Genomic DNA, 21,212 nt, shown 5'->3' on the forward strand with positions numbered 1-21,212 from the left:
CCACGCCGCCGCCGCCGCCGCCGCCGCCGCCGCCGCCCGGAGCCGCGCTTCAGGTCCCGCCTGAGCCGCGCCGCCGCCGCCGCCGCCGCCGCCGCCGGCGGGGGATGGGGCTGCCCGGGAGGCGCGCCGAGCCCGCAGGGGGAGCGCGGAGCCGGCGCGCAGCGTGAGCGCCCGAGCAGCCAGCGCCGGGCCGGTCCGTGCGCACCGCGCGCCGCCGCCGCCGCCGCCGCCGCCCGCGCCCCGATGGCGCCATCGCCCCGGCGCCGCTGAACGCCCGCGCCGCCGCCCTCGGAGCCCGGCGGCCGGGGAGCGGCCTGCCGCGGAAGCCCGCCCGCGCGCCCTCCCGCCCGGCCCCGCCATGGCGCTGCGGCGCCTCCTGCTGCTGCTGCTGCTGCTGCTGCTCTCGCTGGAGTCCCTGCACCTGCTGCCCGGCGCCCGCGCCGCCCGCGGCCGCGCCGCCAACCGGACCCTGAGCGCCGGCGCCGCTGCCGTCGGGGGCCGGCGGCCCGGGGGCGCCCTGGCCCGGGGCGGCCGGGAGCTGAACGGCACCGCCCGGGCGCCCGGCGGCCCCGAGGCGGGGAGCCGGCGGGGGCAGCCCGCGGCGGCGGTGGCGGCGGCCAGCGCGGCCGTCACCTACGAGACGTGCTGGGGCTACTACGACGTGAGCGGCCAGTACGACAAGGAGTTCGAGTGCAACAACAGCGAGAGCGGGTACCTGTACTGCTGCGGCACCTGCTACTACCGCTTTTGCTGCAAGAAGCGCCACGAGAAGCTGGACCAGCGCCAGTGCACCAACTACCAGAGCCCGGTGTGGGTGCAGACGCCCAGCACCAAGGTGGTGTCGCCGGGGCCCGAGAACAAGTACGACCCGGAGAAGGACAGGACCAACTTCACCGTGTACATCACCTGCGGGGTCATCGCCTTCGTCATCGTGGCCGGCGTCTTCGCCAAGGTGTCCTACGACAAGGCCCACCGCCCTCCGCGGGAGATGAACATCCACAGGTGAGAGGTCCCGCTCCCCGAGCCTCCCGCCGCCTCGCCTCGCCTCGCCCCTCCCTCCTGTCGTGCGTCCCCCCCTGCCCGGCCCGGCCCTTCTTCATTCACCCTCGGCCGCGGCGGCGGCGGCGGCGGCGGCGGCGTCACCACCACAGCTCTCTGGCTCTCCGAAACCCAGCTTCTTTCTCCCTTGCTCCCCTGACATGCGATAAATCACAGCCCTCTTTCCTTTTTTCACCATTTCTGCAGATCCCAGAACGCATGCTTTGGTGGCAGGGGCAGAGTAAGGAGCCGTGGAACTCGTGGAGTTGGAGTATAAGAATTTTACCAATTGTAGAATTCTGGATGGCCGGGCGGGACTGGGGGAGGGGGGTGGCGGTGGCGGTCCAGGGTTCAGTTTTCCAGGCAAGTGGGCACTTTGGCATAGGTTTCTCTTGCGTTCGGTTTTCTGAGTGGAACCAGCACAGCGTCTTTCAGTCTAGGGTTCTGAACAATGCCGGCAGCTGACAGGAGAGAGAGTACCAAGCGATTTAGTATAAATCGCATGTTCTCTGGGTGTGAGAGCTGGGGGTGATCCGGAAAGGATGTTTTCCCCCCCCCCCGGTGAGAAGGGGTAAAGATCTATCTATCCGTTCCGAGTGGACCAAGGGCAGATGGTCTCTCTTCATTACATCCTGCCCAAATGGGATGCTCGTTTTCTTGCGGAGATTGGAGGACTTGTTCTTTCAAACCCTGTAGGCAGAACTCTCCGAGTGAACATTCTTGCTGTGCTAAACCTGGTGGGCAGCGTTTCCAGCTTACGTTAGGGGGGCGGTGGGGGAAGCCTCCTACCAAAACTTACGCCAAGAGCACAGAATATGCTAGTGCCTGGTCCTACCCTGACTGCCTCCCACCCCACCACCCTAGCCCCCAGTGAGTCCTTAGGGAGGTCGGAGCCCAAAGAACGGGGAAACCAGACTGTCTTCACCGCTCGGGGACCGATGCACCCAGGGGAGGCAGAGTTAGCTCTGTTTCTAGTCCCCTGGTGGTGGTGATGAATGAATGACCAGACTTGGTTCAGCAGAGTCTTTCGGGGAAACAAACCGTGCCCCAGGACCTGCCTCTGGTTTTGGCACATGGTGCGGGCACCGGCTGGTAACTGGGACCCCCCTCCCGCTGACCCGTCCTGTTTGTGAGTTTGCCTAGCCAGTCCCCACCCTGAGCCATATACCTGAAGCTCATCTCTACACTCTGCTGGTTATCCTTCTGGCCTGGAAACCTCCTTCCCTTGCTACTGTGGACGTAAATCATCGGTACCTTGATGAAGAGAGAGAAAGGAGGATAGAAATTTCTGGGCATGATTTTTTTTTTCTTCCTTTAAAGCTGTTGAGAAAAGATGATGTTCCCTGGCAGGTTTTATGGAGTCAGACGCACGAAGTTTGGGTACTTACACAGTGACATTCTTGGGTGTCAGGACTGGGTGCTTCCAAAACCGTTCGTAATTTTCACTCGTCACCCCAAGGTGCCACTGACCCCCCCCATTGCCCCCCATCTTCTCTTCCAGGTAGTGAGTCTGTGCCTGGCTGGTCCTGGGGGCTGATGGAGGGATTGAGACAATGATGTGTAGTCAGCCGGTGTCCCCTTTGGATTCTCGCTCTTGGCTCCTCTTGGAAAGCAGAGAAGGAATTGCCTGTGAAGCAGGTGGTCCTGGTCCAAATCGTCCCCCTCTCTGTGCCTTCAGGCCTCTTCACCTTTCTCCTGGGCTCCTGGCCTCTCACGCTGCCTTCCCACTATGGCTGTGGCCTCCTGCTGGCTGGTGCCCACAGACCTTTCTTTGGGTTTCTTTCTTCTCTGAGCCTTTGTTCTGTGCTCTCTTAGACGGAGCCTTCCCCTGCCCTGACCTTGATGACCTGAATTGAGTCATCATGACCTGGGAGGATGCTAACGGCCTTTGGATGCTGGCGCTGGCCTGTGTTCTCCAGGCCTGTGACCCTGGAGATGTCCCTGTCCCTCTCGGTGATTTTTCCCCTCCCCTCCCCATCCCACCGACCCCCTTCCCCAACCCCAAACTAGGGTGCTGGCCTGTGTGTGGGTGGATGGCCCTGTGGCTGGTGATGCGATTAGAGCAGTTTGTCTCTGGGGTCGGGGAAGGCAGGTGACCAGGGTAAGGGAGCTGAATTCAGCCTCAGACCATTATGTAAATAGGGGACGTTTCTGCCTCAAATTCACCTCCTGATTTTATTCAGTTCACAGCACCTCTTCCAGCAGCTGCAATGTTGCCTGCTCAAGGCTTTGGAAACCACCATACTGATGCTTGTTAAGTAGGGGATGATGCCTGTCTCTGTGTTTGGGGGAAGGGGACGGATGAGCTACTCATCGAGGACATTCCATGAGTGACCTTGGGCAGCGGGGGGGGAAACTCCGTGTCTGGCCCTGGGTGACTCAGGCACAACAGCATCCCATCTCCGCCCCCCGCCCCCCCCCCCCCCCCCACCAAGCGTGTCAGGGTGAGTGTGCACATTGAAGGTTGCTCCTCCCCGACTCCTGGGTGTGTTCCCATGAGTTGCTTCACTTTGCTCACACTTTAAGAGGTCACCGCTTGCCATCCTGGGGAGTTTTTCACGCAGCTGGTCTTGTTGGGAACCAGGGTAGGGAAAAGCGAAGAGACCAATATCCCCACCGTAGTGAGTTTTCCCCCAGGGCAGAGCCGGGAGGAGGAAGGAGGCTCACTCTTCAGAGGTCAGCGGAGGAAGCGGGACGTGCGTCTGGTTCCATGTGCCTTGAAATAGTTCAGCAGAGACGTTTCCGTTTCTGAAAAAGGCAAAGAATGTATTCCAGGGCCTGATCCTCTCTCTGGTAGATGGCTAGCTGGGCCGGCAGGGGCTGGGGCCCAGGGAGGAGAACCGCCTCCTTGAAAGGGGTGTTGGTGGCAGGGTCGGAAGGGGTGAGAGGGAGGAGAGAAGGGAGGCTGCAGCCCTGAGATCAGCCATCTGCCTCCTCCTGGTGGCCCCGGGCTGGCCAGCCCTCCGCCTGCCCTGGGTACACATTCCTCAGAACAGGGCTTGCTTTCACTGCTCCGGCCCCCGAGGGGAAAAGCAGATTTAGTCTTTTCCAGAAGTGATTAGACCTGGCCATCCTGTTTCTGTGGAAGTCAGCGTCTGTAGGGGAAACTCTCAGCTCTCCGGTGATTCTGATAGATGAGCAAAGTCACACTCAGCTGGGCCCCAGGGAGAAAGTGACGGCCAGAGGGATCAAAGGCAGAGCTGTGCTTTGGATCTGGGGAGCCACCGGATGCCGGGTGCCCACCTTTCCCGGCCGGAAGCCCGTTTCCCACCCGGATCTCTACCTCGCCTTCCCCTGTTCACCTTCCCCGGGCTGAGGCTCGAGCTGGTAAAACCTCAGGCACCGATTTGAATGCTTCTTGAGCGGTCTCTGTCTGCATCGCTTCCTGGTTCCTGGGGCTCTTTGCTCAGTGAGGGCTGCCCGCCCGAGGCACGGCTTTGACCCAGCAGCCGGCCCTGTCTGAGCATCTCACATGCAAACCTGTTTCTTCCTCCTCCCCCAGAGTTGATTCATTAGCGTCCTCGACATGAGAATCTCCAAGGGAAGAACCATAGCTTTAATGGCTACTTAGCAGATGAGGTCTGAAGCCATTTGGGTGACCTAGTTCAAGGGGGTGGACCCAGACCTGCCCTGGGTCCCCCCGCTGTACGGGGGTGGAGGAGTTTGGGGTTGGGGGGGGGGGTCGTGCTCAGGGTTGCGGGCCAAAGAACCTGAGCAGATGTTACCAGGAGAAAGAAAAAGCGACAGGAGGTGACCCTACAGCCGTCGGGAGGGTCCTGTGTCTTTGGACTCCTCTGGTTGTTTCTAGAAGAAGCCAGGGAACCCTTTGTTCCCCCTTTTCTCTCTCTAGAAATTAATTACAAATTAATTACAAACCCAAAGAGGTCTGTTCTGTGTGCACAGACCCGGTAACTGTAATAGCAGGACCCCTTTGCTGGCTGATTTCGTGAGGTTCTCTTCGTAGGTTCCCGGGCCATGAATTGTCAGAGCACCCCCCCAAACACCCCCATTTTTGGAAGCACCGTGAGCTCATTCTAACGAGTCGATCTAAACAGAGAGTCAACTTTTTTATTTTATTATGTTTTACTTCAAACAGAGCAGTTGCAAGGACAGGAAAAAGAAAATCTTGCCTTGGATGGAAGGCCCCCCTTTAATGTTTTCTGTTTCTGCGGGGGGGAAAGCAGTGAAATTGGGGAAGGGTTCAGGAAGGCTCATGGAAGAGGGTTTAGGGAAGGTAATGGGGTGAGAAGTGGACACAACGTGTATTCCTTCTTCCACGGACAAGTCCCACTCACCTGCTGGGGGCCAGCTCTGTTTATAACCACAGAACGTATAAGCCTCTAAGGTGTGTGTGACCTTGGACACATGAGGCCAGCAGAACTCATTCTTAAAAAAAAATTTTTTTTTAATGTTTCTTTATTTTAATTTTTTTCTTTCAATGTTTATTTACCTTTGAGAGACAGAGAGAGACAGAGCATGAGCAGGGGAGGGGCAGAGAGAGAGGCAGACACAGAACCCGAAGCAGGCTCCAGGCTCCGAGCTGTCAGCACGGGGCCTGTCGAGGGGCCCGAAGCCATGAACTCTTGAGATCATGACCCGAGCAGAAGTCAGATGCTCAACCGGCTGAGCCACCCAGATGCCCCAGTTCATTCTTGATTTTAACCTGTCTGCCACGCAACTACTTTTCAAAAACCCAGCACTTTGAGGGTTCCGCCTGGCATGTTGCTGGCTGTCTTTTGCCCTCTCCGGCGCCCACCCCCCCCCCCGCCCCCGCCCCAGCCCAGGAGGCGTGCACATCGGTCCCCCTTCCCCACCCACAGCCGCACCCCAGGCTCTGAGCACATTCCTTGGGAAGAGCCTACCCACAGTGCTAGGCTGCCAAGACACAGGTAGAGGAAAAAGTCCGTTTCACTGTTTTCAGCCTGTTTTAATGAGAGATCAGATCGACTGTGCAGTTGATTCAGATCCATTGTGCAGGAAGCAATGGTTCAGACAGCTGAAAAAGTGTGCTGATGGAAAGAGGTTAATTCACCAGCCCCAGGCAGACATGCCCACGAAGGATACGGAATAGAAGGGAACCACACCAAAGGAAGCTTCCTCCTTCCTCCCCCTGCACTGCCTGATGTCTCCAGGGCCTGGCAGGATTGATTGCCTTTAGATCTTAACTTTCTGGCTCCTCTTCCGTAGTGAGTTAGAATCCCCACCACACGCTGAGAGAGCAGCCAGCCACTGGCTACTGAGTCCCCGCATAATCTGCTTTTTAAATTGTGAATTCAGGTGTGGTTTGTTCCATCCTGTGGCGATGGGTGGGGGGGTGGTTCTGGAGGACTATATTAGAGTCTACGTTGAATTCATTAAAAAAAAAATTTTTTTTAAGTTTATTTTATTTTTGAGAGGCAAACAGTGCGAGCGGGTGAGGGGCAGAGAGAGGGAGACAGAATTCAAAGCAGGCACCACAATGTCAGTGCAGAGCCTGATGTGGGGCTCGAACTCATGAACTGTGAGATCATGACCTGAGCCAAAGTCGGATGCTCAACCTACTGAGCCACCCAGGCGCCCCTAAGTTCGTTCTTTGAAGTATCTTCTTCTGCGGTGATCCCCCCACCCCCTTTCTCTATGTTGGGAAACGCCAGCCCATTGTTTTTCCGAGTCACATTTCTGACCTCGTGTTTCTAGTAGGTACTGCAGACCGGGAGGAGGGATTGGTTTATCTGCAGACCCTCAGAGGGTCTTGGTCCCTTGGCCTTGAACAGGCTTATTTCATACACGTTCAGGATAGATTGCGCCTGTCCATTCTTGTTCTTTTTTATCTCTACAAGTAAAACCATGGGCACCTGGGTGGCTCAGTCGGTTGAGTGTCCAACTTCCACTCAGGTCATGATCTCGCGGTTCGTGAGTTTGAGCCCCGCGTCGGGCTCTGTGCTGACACCTCAGAGCCTGGAGCCCGCTTCGGATTCTGTCTCCCTCTCTCTCTACCCCTCCCCGGCTGGCGCTTTGTCTCTCTCTCCCTCAAATGTAAATAAGCAGTAAAGAAATTTAAAAAAGAAAGAAGTGAAACCAAAACATTCTGAAAAGGCCTGGTAATATAGTTGACCCTTGAATGACTCTGGTTTGAACTGTGTAGGTCCATTTATATGTGGATTTTTAAAAATTAATTAATTAATTTTTTAGTTTTATTCCGCACTTTTTTTGTTTTGGTTTGTTTTTATTTAAAAAAAATTTTTTTTTAATGTTTATTTATTTTTGAGACAGAGAGAGACAGAGCATGAATGGGGAAGGGGCAGAGAGAGAGAGGGAGACACAGAATCGGAAGCAGGCTCCAGGCTCTGAGCACAGAGCCTGATGCGGGGCTCGAACTCACAAACCGTGAGATCATGACCTGAGCCGAAGTCAGACGTGTAACCAACTGGAGCCACCCAGGCAGCCGTATTTTATTATTTTTTTTTAATTCACATCCAAATTAGTTAGCATGTGGCTCAACAATGATTTCAGGAGTAGATTCCTTAGTGCCCCTTACCCATTTAGCCCATCCCCCCTCCCACAACCCCTCCAGTAACCCTCAGTTTGTTCTCCATATTTATGAGTCTCTTATGCTTTGTCCCCCTCCCTGTTTTTATATTATTTTTGTTTCCCTTATGTTCATCTGTTTTGTCTCTTAAAGTCCTCATATGAGTGAAGTCATATGATACTTGTTTTTTCTCTGACTAATTAGCATAATACTTTCCAGTTCCATCCACGTAGTTGCAAATGGCAAGATTTCATTCTTTTTGACTGCCGAGTAATACTCCACCGTATAGATATACCCCACCTTCTTTATCCATTCATCCATCGATGGACATGTGGGCTCTTTCCATACTTTGGCTATCGTTGATAGTGCTGCACATTGGGGTGCATGTGTCCCTTCGAAGCATACTTGGATTTTCTTAACAAATTATTATTTTTTTATTTTATTTTTGAGAGAGAGAGAGAGAGAGGGCTAGTGTAGGGGAGAGGGACAGAGGAAGAGAAAGAGAAAGAAAATCCCAAGCAGGCTCCAGGCTCAGTGCGGTGCCCGACCCGGGGCTCGATCCCACAACCCTGGGATCATGACCTGAGCCGAAATCAAGAGTCGCACACTCAGCGGGCTGAGCCGTCCAGGTGTCCCTGTCCCTGGGTTGTCAGCTGCACGAGTCATTGCCCCTAACCCCTGCCTGGTTTGCTCAGGGCTCAACCTTCTTTCCATTATTTTGTCGTCCGTTACAGAACCGTTGAATTTTTTTGCAGGCCAAGTCAGCAGCCTAACGTCCTGATTTTATAAGTGAGGCAGCTGACACGCAGGGAGGTCAGATCACAGTGCCCCGGGGTGGGGGGAACAGCTGGGGGTGGTGAGCTTGACCTGGAAGCCGAGGGCCACTCTGCGTCCCGGGCCCACTCTCTTGCCTGGTTGCCTCTCAGCCTTGTCTTGCGCAGTGAACGTCTATTATTGTCTTAACGCTATGCACCTGTTTCGGAAACCCTGTTACGGTCTTACGCTTCGCACCTGTTTCTGAGTCAACACCGGATAACTTCCCGATACTTAGGGATGTGAGCGACGGCCTTCTTCCTTCTCTTCCTTCCCTGACTTTCTTTGGTCCCTCCTCATTCAATTTTACGGTCCCCTAAAGTGATTTCCGTCACACTTCCACGGTCGCCTTGTAGTTTTCCCCACGTCCCTTTGTAAAGGGCAATAACCTGACCTAAGCACACTCCTTGCATAAGATCTAAGGAATGCAGACCATCGAAGAAGGGAGATGCCCCGCAGGCCAGAAGGTTGTGAGCCGGGGCAGTGGACCATCAGGTAAAACCGGAGGCCGACGTCTGTGATTCAGAAGGTGCGGTCTGAACGCTTTCTCTCTCTCCCAGAGATGGGTGGGGACGCAGCCTTCTAACCAGGTCAACGAGTTTTGGTTTTGCCAGAGACCGGGAGACCTCCAGGCAGCCCCCCCTGGGGCCCAGGTGCGTGTGATTTCAGATGGCCCCCTGCATACAAGACAGCTCTGTGGGCCTCAGAAACGCATTCACTGGTGTGGGCCTTGCCCCTTCTCAGCTCTGGGCCACCATCCCACAGGGGCGAGGTGGATACAAGGTGAGGGGGCTGAAGGGGCTTCAGGGACGTGGCTAACGAGGCTGGAAATTTGGGTCTGACCATTACATGCAATTCACCTCCGCGGCCTGCAGTTTGGAGCCTTTGCCTGATTCTGTGTACCTCTCCTAAACGTGTCCCCCTTCTAAGCAGTCACCTTGGGAGGCCACACGCCGACTCTCCCCCGGACAGTGTTGTCATAGTGTTTTCAGAGCCCATGGCACGTCATCTTGACTCTCTGTAACGGGGCACATTTTTATCCTCTTGGGCTAAGATCTGATTCTTGTAAGAGGCGCTAAGTCACGGGGCGGAGGCCGACGAGCAGAATCGGCGATCGACTGGTTATTGACGGAAGTAAAGAGTGCCTCCAGTAATGAGGCCCGCTGTCCTAGGATCCACATCAGCTGTCTCCAGAGGCCGAGCCCAGGAGAGGCGCTCGGGTGATGAGTGGTGGGGCCCGCAGGTCAGAGCCCGGTTCTCCGTGGCGGCCACTTCTCAGGGGCCGCACCTCCCCGGCCGTAGGACATTCAGCTCTGCGTTTTATCGGTGTGTCGGGGCAGACCTCGCGGGAGCTGGAAAAAGAAAGGAGTTGAATATGCAGGAAATAGTTCAAATGACTGCCCAGAAAGGGAGGGGAAAAAAAGAAAAAGAGAAAAAAAGAATGTCCCACATTTCTTCAAGAGATAGTAGTCAGATAGCTCAATTTAGATTCCTCATTTGATTCTGAGGGTACAGGGACCCAGTTTCCTCGGAATGCATGCGGCCCGGCTTGGGGTCAGAGCCGGGCTTCTCAGTGCTCTCCCTTTCCTGCACGTGGATGTCACCACCTGTGCAGTTTGGCATTCGCGTGAGGTCCCCGCCGGGGCCGGACAGCCGTCGAGGAGGTAGAAATGTTTGCAAGCACGGGAACGTGGGGCTTCCCGTGAGAATTGCCTGTAGGTTCCTGACATGCGTTTACTGGGCCCCCAGGTCCCCCAAGAGTACAGTCACTGTGCGAGATTGGTCACAGAAGCGGAGCGAGGGTGGGGCAGGTGACAAGGGGCCACAGGGGCAGTTTGTGGCTGATTCTTGCGTTTTTTGGTGGCGGGGGGGGGGGGGGCGCCGTGGTGGTGGTACGGCGGGTGGGCTGATGTTTCCATCAGGAGTTAGCGGGACGGTGAGGTGGCCCTCCTGCTGTGTGGGCTGAGGCAAAGCCTCTGGGCACTCTTGGACCCTGGGAGGAGCCAGCCCTGCTCTGTGGCTGGGGAGCCAGCTTCCTCGGCTCAAAGGTCAGGATGGTGGGGAGGTTTGTTGCCCAGAAGCCTACACGAGCCCGTCACCTGTGCACCTGCAGAGAGCTGGTGTCGAGGAGGGCCGGAGGCCTCGGTTAGCTGAGGGCTCAAGGTCACGTGGATGAAGCGGGGGATGGGGGGGGTGGTAGGGAGACTCTTGGGAGAGTGCTCAGTCCCCAGGGCTTGCTCTGTGTCTGGAACCCTGCTGTGCACTGGACCTAAGCTGCCTCCGTGCGTCTTTCCTTCACCCTCCGGGGATAGGTGCCCATTGAACAGACGAGGAAATCAACTCAAAGAGGCTTAGTAACTTGTCCAAGGTCGCACGGCTAGAGCTGTGCCAGTCTCCATCTCCTTTGGGGGCCAGCTGGCTCTCATCTTCCCAGATGTAAACGGGTCACCCAGATCAGGGTACTGCAGACCCGGGCTGGTGGCCTCGCTTGCATTGCCTGCAGGGCACAAGGCCACCAGGGTGCGGTGCAAAGGCTTGTTTTCAAGAATGGGTTATATTGGTCGAGGATAGCGAAGGTGATGCAAAGAAAATGTAAAAAATCAGAGAACAAAAAACCCAAAGCCACACACCCCAATTCCAATGGAGAACCAACAGCAAAACACAAAACACAAAACAAAACAAAAAAACAACAACAGACCTTTCCAGTATTGGCAGAACCCCGGGGCAATGCTGCACGAGTCCCAGCTCTGGAATAATAGGGGCACTAGGGAGAAGAAATGATTTGGGGGCAAGATGATGGACCTCGGGCCATTCCCAGTTTTAATTACTGAGACATACGGCTCAGAAACAGCTCCATTTATCACCGCCCCCCACCCCCACCTCCCTGCCCCATTTATAACCAGAGCACCGTGCACACAAGACAGAGTTTCAGCCAGCTCACTGCTGCTTCCCGCTCCCGTCCTGTCCTTCCCCCGTTTCCGTTTTCCTAGCCGTGCTTCCTAATTCCTCATTCTTTCCAGGTGTTTCTCTGTTTCTTGTGACCTCAGGTCCTCTGTCCTGAAAGGCTCGCTCAGAGGAAGGCATCCTGGGGAACCCTCAGCGCCCCGGGCTTTCCTCCCAAACTTCTGTTGACCTGGTCGTGGCCATGGTGGTGGGGCTGGCCTGCAGCTCTGGAACAGGGTCTCTGACCGGGGCACTTACCTGCTTGAGGTGGGTGTGGGAACCATTTCTCTAGAAAATGAACATGGATGCCACCACCTGTGCAGTTTGGCATTCGCGTGAGGTCCCCCCTCCCAGGGAGGGGGGGTTCCTGAGCCCTGTTTCCAGTAACCCCCCCCCCAGCCCCCACCCACTTCTGGTCACAGGAACAGGAGACGCCTTGATCACCCTGGCCCAGAGCCGCTGTCCCCACCTCGAGACCGTGGAGGCCGAGTTCCAGCCAGGCTCTGGGTGGCTACAAGGTTGGCCCTGCTCCCCGGCGTTTGGGAGAGGAGTGTGTGCTCTCTGCCGGCTTCCCAAACACTCATTATTCCTTGCTTTTTTGGCATTTGGTCTCGTGTACTGTTCCCATTAGCTCCGGCATTAAAGTCTCATTACTTAGGACATCTGTCCTCTGGACATATTCGCGGCCCCCTTAGCCAAATGTCCTCTTCTGGGAAGTATGCTTTCCACTCTGTCCCCTTTTCCAGCTTCCTTCGGTCTGGCTGCCCCAGGGAGGAGGGATTTGAACCCGAGAGGGCCCCCCCCCCGGAGGAGGAGGGGCGGCTGTTGATGCTGAGTGGCATCTGAGAGTGTGTTTCAGAGCCCATCAGCTCCTCCCATTTGGAGGTCTTGGAAATGCAGACCCTTGCTGTCATCCCTCGGTAGGGCAGGAATGGACGCAGAACGCCATAATAGCAAAGGAGCTATTTCCAGGAGAACTTTCCTAGACCAGCCTTGGATCCCATCAGGCAGGAACTCAGTCCTCAGTCACCCTGATGTCTGGGCCTCCTGTAAACCCACCTCTCGGGCGCTGGGAGGCAGGTGGGTGAATCAGGATTCCAGCCACCCTGTCGGACTGGCAGCTGACACTCTGTGACTTTCTACTGTGTCCTGAGGAGTTCACTCCCTCCCAACTTTGCCAGGGGATGATCCCCCAGAGGCTTGGGGGAGGGGGGTGGGGTGGGGGTGGGGCTCTTGATGCTGTGGGAAATCATAGCGCCTTTCTGTTCTGCGATCATCAGCAGCCAGTTTTTCTTGCCCACCTCCTCTCCCAGCCTCAAGCGTTCATGAAGAGAGTCGGGTCTGTCGCTTCTGTCTCTCTCCCTCTTTCAAGTCTGATCATTAAAATGTGTCTTCTCCTTCCCGCGGGTGTCTTTGTCCACTCTTGCTTGTTTCTTCCTTCTTTCCTTCTTTTGATCTCTCTACACTTCTGTTAAGATGGTGGTGGGGGGAGAGGTTCCTTTGCTTCCTTTGCTCTCTCCCTCTCGTCCTCCTTGAATTTATCCCGCTCTAACTTCATTAAACTGCATCGATTCAGACTCTGCTGATTCAGAAATTATCCAAATCGGACCTGGGCGAAGTTGTTCTTTCCTCTGTCTGACAAAAACCTGTGACAGACTGATTAATGGTGAAGATTGTGCAGGGCCCATACACCACGCGGAAGGACAGATTTTTCCAGCAGGCTCTTCCGTAGACCATTGGCATGCTAATTACAAATCTTTCTCACCTAGTCAATGATGTAGCTGTCTGAAGATCGGTTTCTGTTTCCCAGCCTAGTTTGTAATCCTGCAATGGCCCCGGGAAGCAGTAAAAATGCATTTCCTTTAGAGCGTTTTTTTTTTTTTTTTTTTTTTTTTTTGTAATTTCCATGTCTATTTCCTCGATTGGGATTAGCCTGCTGGAATCCGTGATGCTTGACCTCAGGCTGCTTCAAAGTCCCTTCTTAATTCCCTCTGGGAATGCCTGCTGATTTCCCCTTCTTGTTTCTTTTCCCCTGTCTTTCCCGGAGTTTTTAACATCTGGAAACTCTCTCTTTTTCAGCTTTGGGAGTGGAGAGTCCTGCCACGACCCAAAAGGTTCACCTCATTTCCTCTTCCCACAGGGTGAGCAGCTGGGCACCGGGGTTTATTAGGAACCTGGAGGTGGACTTTGGACAAGTGGCTTTGTCACTTCCAAGAGACCGTGAGCTCTGTCTCTGCTGCTTCTGTGCTTTCTCAATTGCCCTTTTCTGCCCAAGGAGCCTGCTCGTACATCACTGTCTCCAGCACCACAGTTTGGATTGAGGAGACAGCGTTGTAGTCTAATGCAGGATGTGATGGGAGGTGCCTAGACTGTACCCAGCCCCTTATAGGAAAGGAAAGGACTTTGACCTTTCTCTGCATGTGTGGTGCTCCACGGACACCTGCATAGCCCCCATTCTTTCACTTTTGGGGCCATCTTCCATCTTTCTGTGCCTTGAAGCATTTCCTGGGAGCTAAGAGGCAGGCTAATCCCAACCAGGGTTGCTTTCCGTGCCCATGACCTTGGGTATGAGTCCCTCAGCCAGCCCCCACTCCGGTCTGTTAGCCTGGCTGTGGGATGGGACCTGTTAGGTGGTGCAGGTGAGTTCTTCCCTGGCTCATTCTGATCTCAGCATACCTGCGAAAGTTCCGGAAAGCAGAGAGTACATCTGTCCTGTGAGTTGCAGACAGCCCTGGGGAAAATGTACTCTCCCTTCAGAGGAGAATGCTACCTGCAAATGTCTTCCTGTGGCTGCTTGGTTTTAGCATCCTAAACTCATAGAATCTCTTGGGTGAGAGGGACTTAAGAGGTGTTTAGTGCCTCTCCAGGTCCCCCTTCTCTTCTGCAAGTGCGTCGAGAGCTGGGCTCCCTCTGTGCCTGGAGGAGTCCATGGGTTCAGAGGACACAATTCTTGGTAATTCTGATGGGGAGCTAACAGTGGCTTTCCGGCACGAGACGTACCTAGTGGACAAGCCGTTGGAAATGTACCCCTTCTGTAAGACGGCAAGACATCCCTTTGAAGATGGCGGTCAAGGCCCGTTTCAGTTTTTCTGCTTCTTGGCTAAACACCCCTAGTTACAAATCTGTTCCTCACAGGACACGGGTTCGAGTCTTTGTGCCTGTACGAATGTTGCTCACATCGAAATGGGGTTGTAATTTGCGGCACTTGGGTGGCTCGGTCAGTTAAGCCTCCGACTTTTGGTTTTGGCTCAGGTCATGATCTCACAGTTTCATCAGTTCGAGCCCTGCGTCGGGCTCTGAGCTGACAGTGCAGAACCTGCTTGGGATTCTCTCTCTCTCTCTCTCTCTCTCTCTGCCTCCCTGACTGGCACTGTCTCTGTCTCTCTCAAAATAAATAATTACACTTCAAACCCGAAAGAAATGGGGTTGTAATTCTATAACCAAACCGAATGTGACATTTCCAACAGCAACATACAAGTCGTTCAAACTCCCATTCAATCTGAAGATTCCTTTTGGGAAATTGGTTGGTCTCCAGTGCTAGGCCGGACTCCCCTGCCGTGATGTCAGGATGACGCATGGGTTTGCCTATTTTGTTCCCACCTGTATTTTGTGGCTCAAGTAGTGCCTGGCACAAGGTAGGCCCTCAGCTGATGTGGTTGAAAGAATGAATGACTTAATTAATTAAAATGGAGAGCATGGTGGGTGGTCTTTCTGTGTGCCCCACTCTTCTGATGTTTGCCTTGATGTGAAGAAACTTGGGCTTGGAAATGACAGTGATGTTTATGACTTACAATTTATTTATTTTGAATGAGAGAGAGAGAGAGAGAGAGAGAGAGAGAAAATGAATCTCAAGAAGGCTCCATTCTCAGTGTGGAGACCTACACGGGGCTCGATCTCAGCACTTTGGGATCATGACCTGAGCTGAAATCAGGAGTCAGGTGCTCAACCAACTAAGCCACCCATTAACCCTATACACACACACACACACACACACACGTGTGTGTGTGTGTGTGTGTGTGTGTGTAATATATATATATATGTGTGTGTATATATGTATATGTGTATGTACGTATATGTATATATATGCGTGTGTGTATATATATATATATACATACATATACTTACATTGAGAGAGAGAGAGCGAGTGAGCAGAAGGGGGGCAGAGAGAGAGAGGGAGAGAGAGAGAATCCCAAGCAGGCTTCATGCTGTCAGCGCAGAGCCCGACGTGGGGCTTGAACCCACAAACCGCGAGATTATGACCTAAGCTGAAATCAAGACTCAGACGCTTAACCGACTGAGCCATCCGGGTGCTCCCCTATAATTTTTTTTTTTTTAAAGAAGAAAGGAAGGAAGGAAAAGGAAGAAAAAGGGAGGTAGGAAGAATGAAGAAAAAACCCAGCTGAATCACTTTGCAGAAAATGTTGCCCTGGTGAGCTTGATACGTTTGCCCTTTCATGCCCCGCTGGAATCCTGATTTGTTTTGTTCGTGAGGGGAGTCTCTTGGCTTTTCGGTGGCGGTACTTTATCTCGAAGCTTCCCGGCTCACTAGCAGAAGCACGGTTTGTGATGGCCTTGCAGAGACGAACAAACAGACACTCTCTTTGCACTTGGCTCTCAGAATCCAAGTTCAGGGTGCAGTGAAAGCTGCTGTGTGTGACCAGACGCATTCCTGTCCTCGGTCAGGCCCGAGTGGAAAATAGGGGATGTGGGTGGTCCCTTCCAGGATGACCCGTGGCCGTCACATGCCATGGGGTTCACTCTCCACGGGAGGAGTTTTGCCCATCTGGCATCAGGGATTCAGTCCTCCGGGACGCCCCTCTCCCACCACTTTTTTGTCGTGGTCCTATAGGCCGAGCCTGTGCAGACACTGGGAGGTTGTATTTGGATTTATTTATTAATCAAATATTTATAGAGTGCTTACTGGTTGCCAGGTTCCGTTCTAAGTGCTCTACAAATATTAACTCATTTAATCTCCATGATAACTCTAAGGGGTAGACATTATTTTTGGCCTTATTATTGTAGCCTTATCTTTTGAACGAGGAGGCAGGACCACAGGCCATGAAGTAGCTACGGGAGATCACTGGTGCGCCCGGTGGCCAGCAGCCCCACAGTCCGGCTCGAGAATCCCGCGTTTAGCCACTAGGCTATCCTACCTGCGTTTTGCTTCCCCCTCCGGACTTAGATCTGTGCCTACAGCAAGTCAAGCAAACCATACCGAGATAACAAAAGAGAACAGCAGTGGCGGCCATATTTATTCTTATTTTTATTAAAAAATTTTTTTTAATGTTTATATTAGAGAGAGAGAGAGAGAGTGTGCACCAGCAGGGGAGGGGCAGAGAGAGACAGAGACAGAATCCGAAACAGGCTCCAGGTTCTGAACTGTCAGCACAGAGCCCGACGCGGGGCCCGAACCCATGAACCGCAAGATCGTGACCTGAGCCGCAGTGCCCCTGTTTTTCAAAAACATTTTTTTAATGTTTATTTGAGAGAGAGAAAGAGAGGCAGGTGGCGGGCATATTTATTCACTCCTCTCCCCCCCCACCCCCGGCCGCCCGTGTGGCTCTGGTAACCAATCTCGGTAGCATTTTTGTCTTCCCCGTCCGAAATGGTGGCTGTGCTGGCCACATCTAGGTCTTTGGATCATTCCGGGACAATCCAGATATTTCTGAAGAGCCTAGGCTTGGGGTTGCTGCTACCCAGTCTTCCCAGGCCTGGGTGAATTTTCACAGGACTCAGGAGGCAAGTTGTGGAGTGTGTGGAGGTGAGGCTCTCAGGGGTGAACTGGGGCCCCATAGGATGCGCCTCTAGGCCCTGCCCAGCTCGTGGCTGGCCCCAGGCCACAGCCCCAGGACAGAGGCCCATCTGGATAGAGGACCTTACCCCGTTTGCCTGGAAAACACGGAGCCTGCGGGCTGAGCCTTCCCTGCCCGGGTCCTGCACTGTTTATTGGCCAGGATGCATTCTGATTGTGATTGTGCCCCGGGCAGCTCAGACCTGCCGAACAGCTCAGTGCAGGTGCACGAACATTGTTACCACAACAAAGGAGATCTCCACACCCATTTGGAGCCTCTCTGTGAGGGGAGAGCGGTCTTGTACACACACAAAGCCAGCAGCTGTGTTTTTCAAGTGGACTGTAGAGAACCAGGACTAAGAACTAAATTAAGCCGTTCTCCTTGGTCCGTGTTTATTAAAAAATATAGTCGCTCCGATTGTCCGGAGTGCATATTTTCAGAGAATAGAGACACCCCGTCTGCCCAGTGAATAGGCTCGGGCATGAGGTGAGAGAGGACACGGTCTGTACCCAGGCCGTCACGGTCAGGTATGAACCTCCCTTCTCCGGGACTCAAGTAGCCAGAATACTTTAAGAGTAGGATGTCTGCATTCTACTTCTAGAAGAAATACGAAAGTAACTGTCAGTGATTTACTTAAAGAGAAAAAACAAAACAAAACAAAACCCAAACCCAACCTTTCCTGGTTTGCCCCGTAGTTTTGACGTGAATAGCTTCGTTTCCCAGAATCGTCTTTATTTTGCTTCGTTTCTTCTCCGAAGAGACCTAAAGATTACTGGTGGCCCCTCTCAAGGAAGAAACTTGCATTCTTAAAGTAAGTGATTTCGAAAATCCTTCAAGATCAAGAGTGTTCTCATTAGTCCTCAGGAATAACATTAACCAGAATGGCTTATTCAGGGAACAGTTGATGTGTTTGGCCTTTTATCATACCTATCCAACAGCAGAAATGTCTCCCTGTTCTTCCCAGCAAGAGGAAAGGCATGTGTAGGGGTCTAAACGAACCAGCTTGCTTCGCCCTTGACGCAGAAAAACTTACTGGGCTCTAGGAGAACTTACCTTCTCCCCTTTTGTGTGGCTCAGAAATCCAGAGATCTGGCGGAGGACAGAGGCTGGTTTCCATCGGCTCTATCTCAGTGAGCAGTGCTGTTCGTGGGGTTCGTATGGAAAGTATTAATGGAGATCAAACAGACTTCCCAGGTGAACTAAGGGTCCCTAGGTTCCCCCCACTTAATTTGGGGGGAACCTCAGTTTTACTACCTGTTCAATGAGGGGAGATTGTGAGAAGAAGTTCCATAGTTTTGTCTTTTTTTTTTTTAGTACTCTCTTCCTACATTTCTTTTCAAACTTAGAAACTCCACAAAGCCCAGGGACTGCCTGCTTTCGGAAGCCAAGGGTCTCATGGAGCAGGACTCTGGCTTCATGCAGAGCAAGGGTCTAAGGGTCTAAGGGTCTGTGTCGATGTTCTGCTTAGATTTTGTTGCCCAAAACAGTTGCCTGCTGAAAACAGTGTAAAAAGCGTTCGAAGCTTGCTGGTGTCGAGGACCCACAGAGGTCGAAAGAACTGGGTAGCTGTCTAAAACCCTGTGTTCAGAGACCGTGGGAGAGAGAGAGTAGGTAGAAAAATAAATGTGACTGAGTGGATGGAGGGACAGATGGTTGGACGGGCAGATGAACGAATGGATGAGTGGATAATTTGGTGGTGGCACACCTCTGTTGCTTTGCCTGCCTGTCTTGGAAATCTGGATTTACCCCTCATTGGTTGTGTGTCCTTGGGCAATAGAGCTGACCTTGCAAAATCTTAGTATTCTCATCATACTGGCTGTGGCTACCGAGAGCATCTACCAAATAACGTCATTTTGGAGATTATAGGATATAATGCATGGAAGAGTTCAGCATTGATATGTGGCACGTAGTACTTGTTCAGTAAATGAGAGCGGTCAGTTTCCTAAGTCTTCGATTTCCTGTGTAATTTCCTAAGCAGGCAAGACAATGAAGGAAAGTCATGAAGGAGGTCTTACCTTTCTCTCTCTCTTTTTAAATCTTAAAAAATGTTTATTTTTGAAGGAGAGCGAGAGAATGGGGGAGGGGCAGACACAGAATCCGGAGCAGGCTCCAGGCTCCGAGCCGTCAGCACGGAGCCCGACGCGGGGCTCGAACTCACAGACCGCGAGATCGTGACCCGAGCCGAAGTCGGACGCTCCACCGACTGAGCCCCCCCCAGGCGCCCCTACCTTTCTCTGGTTAAGAGGAGTCACTTGCCAATTTCAGAAGGATCTCGTGTCTTCAAAGCAGGTGACAGCATATCAAAAAGTGTTGGTTGGGCTGGGTCCCTTGTGTCCAGATCACTCCGCACTTAGGGACGTTCAGACACTCTTTCATTTCCTTGGGGGTCGCTGACAACATGAACCAAGGTTTTCATAGGTAATTGGTCTTGACCTGAATCCCTCATCGACCGACTGAATCCCTCATCTCTCCAAGCCCAAATGTTCACTGGCGTTTGCTCAGTTGGCGGACCCGGCTGGGGAGACCAGAAGGACTCGTGCAAGTTGACCGTGCCCGTGCACAGGGACGGGAGGTGTATGCGGGCAGCAGTCCCGGGAGCGAAAGGACACCCAGACACGAGTCACGGGCCCTGGATTTAAATTTCTGCTCCGTCACGTGCTAGTCCTCGAATCACTCGGAGCCTCGGTTTCTTGTTAGAAATTGGGGTGGCAGGGCACCCACAAGGGTCGAATGCCCAGGATGACTGCTCTTCCTGCTCAGACTTGCTGCCCAATTAATCCCCTGCCCACCCCTGCTCGACACGCATCCGCAAAAGCCAGGGAATCCATGTGCCAAAGGGAGGGGTGGACCAAGGCAACTGGGGCAAAAAAATGTGCTTTTGATAGTGTGGCAGAAGAAGTGGGGGAGGGGAGGTTGAGAGGAACAGGGCTGTTAGCAAGCTTCTTCGAGTTATTTGAAAATGATGATGATGTTGGTGATGATGATTTTAATGAAGTAAACTCTACACCCGACCTGGGGCTTGAACTCACGACTCTGAGATCAGGAATTGCAGGTTCCAAGAATGGAGCCAGCCGGCCGCCCCAAGATTCTTCGGGTCTTTAAATGAGATGCTAGCCGAGGACCAGGGAGGGCCGGTGGGGTTGGCTGTTGGCTGGAAAGCCCCCTCTGCCCTCGCTTGCCCGGCTCTCTGTCCTGCTGTCTGCTCTCACTGCACTCTCCCCACTCTGAGTGCGCCCTCTGACCCCCCCTTCCCCCACCACCTTCTGAGCCTTGTGCTTTCTCTGAATTTCTCTTTGTTCCTCACTGCCCCTTTGTTCCCTCGACCTTTGTCCCTGCCCGTTCTGTCCCTTCCCTGCGTCCCTTTCTCCTGCGTCCTGTCTCCCGTTCCCCCTGTGCCTCTCCCCGCCTCTCCTCTCCGTGGGCCCACTCACCGTCTGCCTGTCCCCCTCTGTCCTCTCCTCCCTTCCGCCCCTCTCTCAGGCCTGGAGCTGGTGCCCACTCTTTCACAGACCCCGCCTCCCTGTTCCTCAGTGACCGATTTTCTTTCCCGCGGTTGGAAAATAGCTCAGGCCCTAACCCATTTCCTGGGGCGCATCCAGATTAATTAGGTGAGCCTGGCATCGTACATTTCAGAATTAGAATAATATTTATCAAGCACCCTGGGGAGAAGGGGATGGAAGAGGGAGAGGAACAGAGGAACAGGAGCGAGGAGGGAGGTCAGGAGCTGAGGGGCGGAGGGAGGGGGGTGTGAGTGGGGGCAGGGGAGCTGCCAGAGGGGGACTGCTCCTAAGGACGCCTCCTGGGAATGAGGGCACCTGTTCCCCTTGCCAGAGGGCACTGGGGAGGGATGGGGACTTGGAGAAGGGTGTCCGGCGGTCAGGGAAGCCACAGAGTGGGGGACCAGGAGCGTGGCCCTGGCCACCACGCCCTTTGTTGGGACCGTGCAGGGCGGAAGCCTGCCCCCAGAGAGCCCGCCTCTTCAGGGACACCTCGTCTGGCACGTCCCTCTCTTTGGCCGTGCTGCCCAGCTCCGCCCAGCCCACCGGGCATCTGGAAAGGATACTGGACAAGACGTCACCCTCAGGAGGAGACGGCCTGGCTGTGCCCCAGTTAACAGT

At 53.8% G+C, this 21,212-nt stretch overlaps 1 protein-coding gene across 4 annotated transcripts in view; it reads left to right on the forward strand.

Moving 5' to 3' along the window:
• Nucleotides 1-329: 329 nt before the first annotated feature.
• SHISA6 (shisa family member 6) overlaps nucleotides 330-21,212 on the forward strand; it is a 284,233-nt gene continuing 263,350 nt past the window's right edge. For all 4 annotated transcript variants that reach the window (XM_043583142.1, XM_043583143.1, XM_043583144.1 and 1 more), the window contains exon 1: nucleotides 330-1,002. In XM_043583142.1, the coding sequence (XP_043439077.1) occupies nucleotides 359-1,002 (644 nt within the window). In that variant the 5' untranslated portion in view covers nucleotides 330-358. The remainder of the gene's footprint in view (nucleotides 1,003-21,212) is intronic.

The sequence above is a fragment of the Prionailurus bengalensis genome, chromosome E1 (assembly GCF_016509475.1).
Source record: "Prionailurus bengalensis isolate Pbe53 chromosome E1, Fcat_Pben_1.1_paternal_pri, whole genome shotgun sequence".
Lineage (NCBI taxonomy): Eukaryota > Metazoa > Chordata > Mammalia > Carnivora > Felidae > Prionailurus > Prionailurus bengalensis.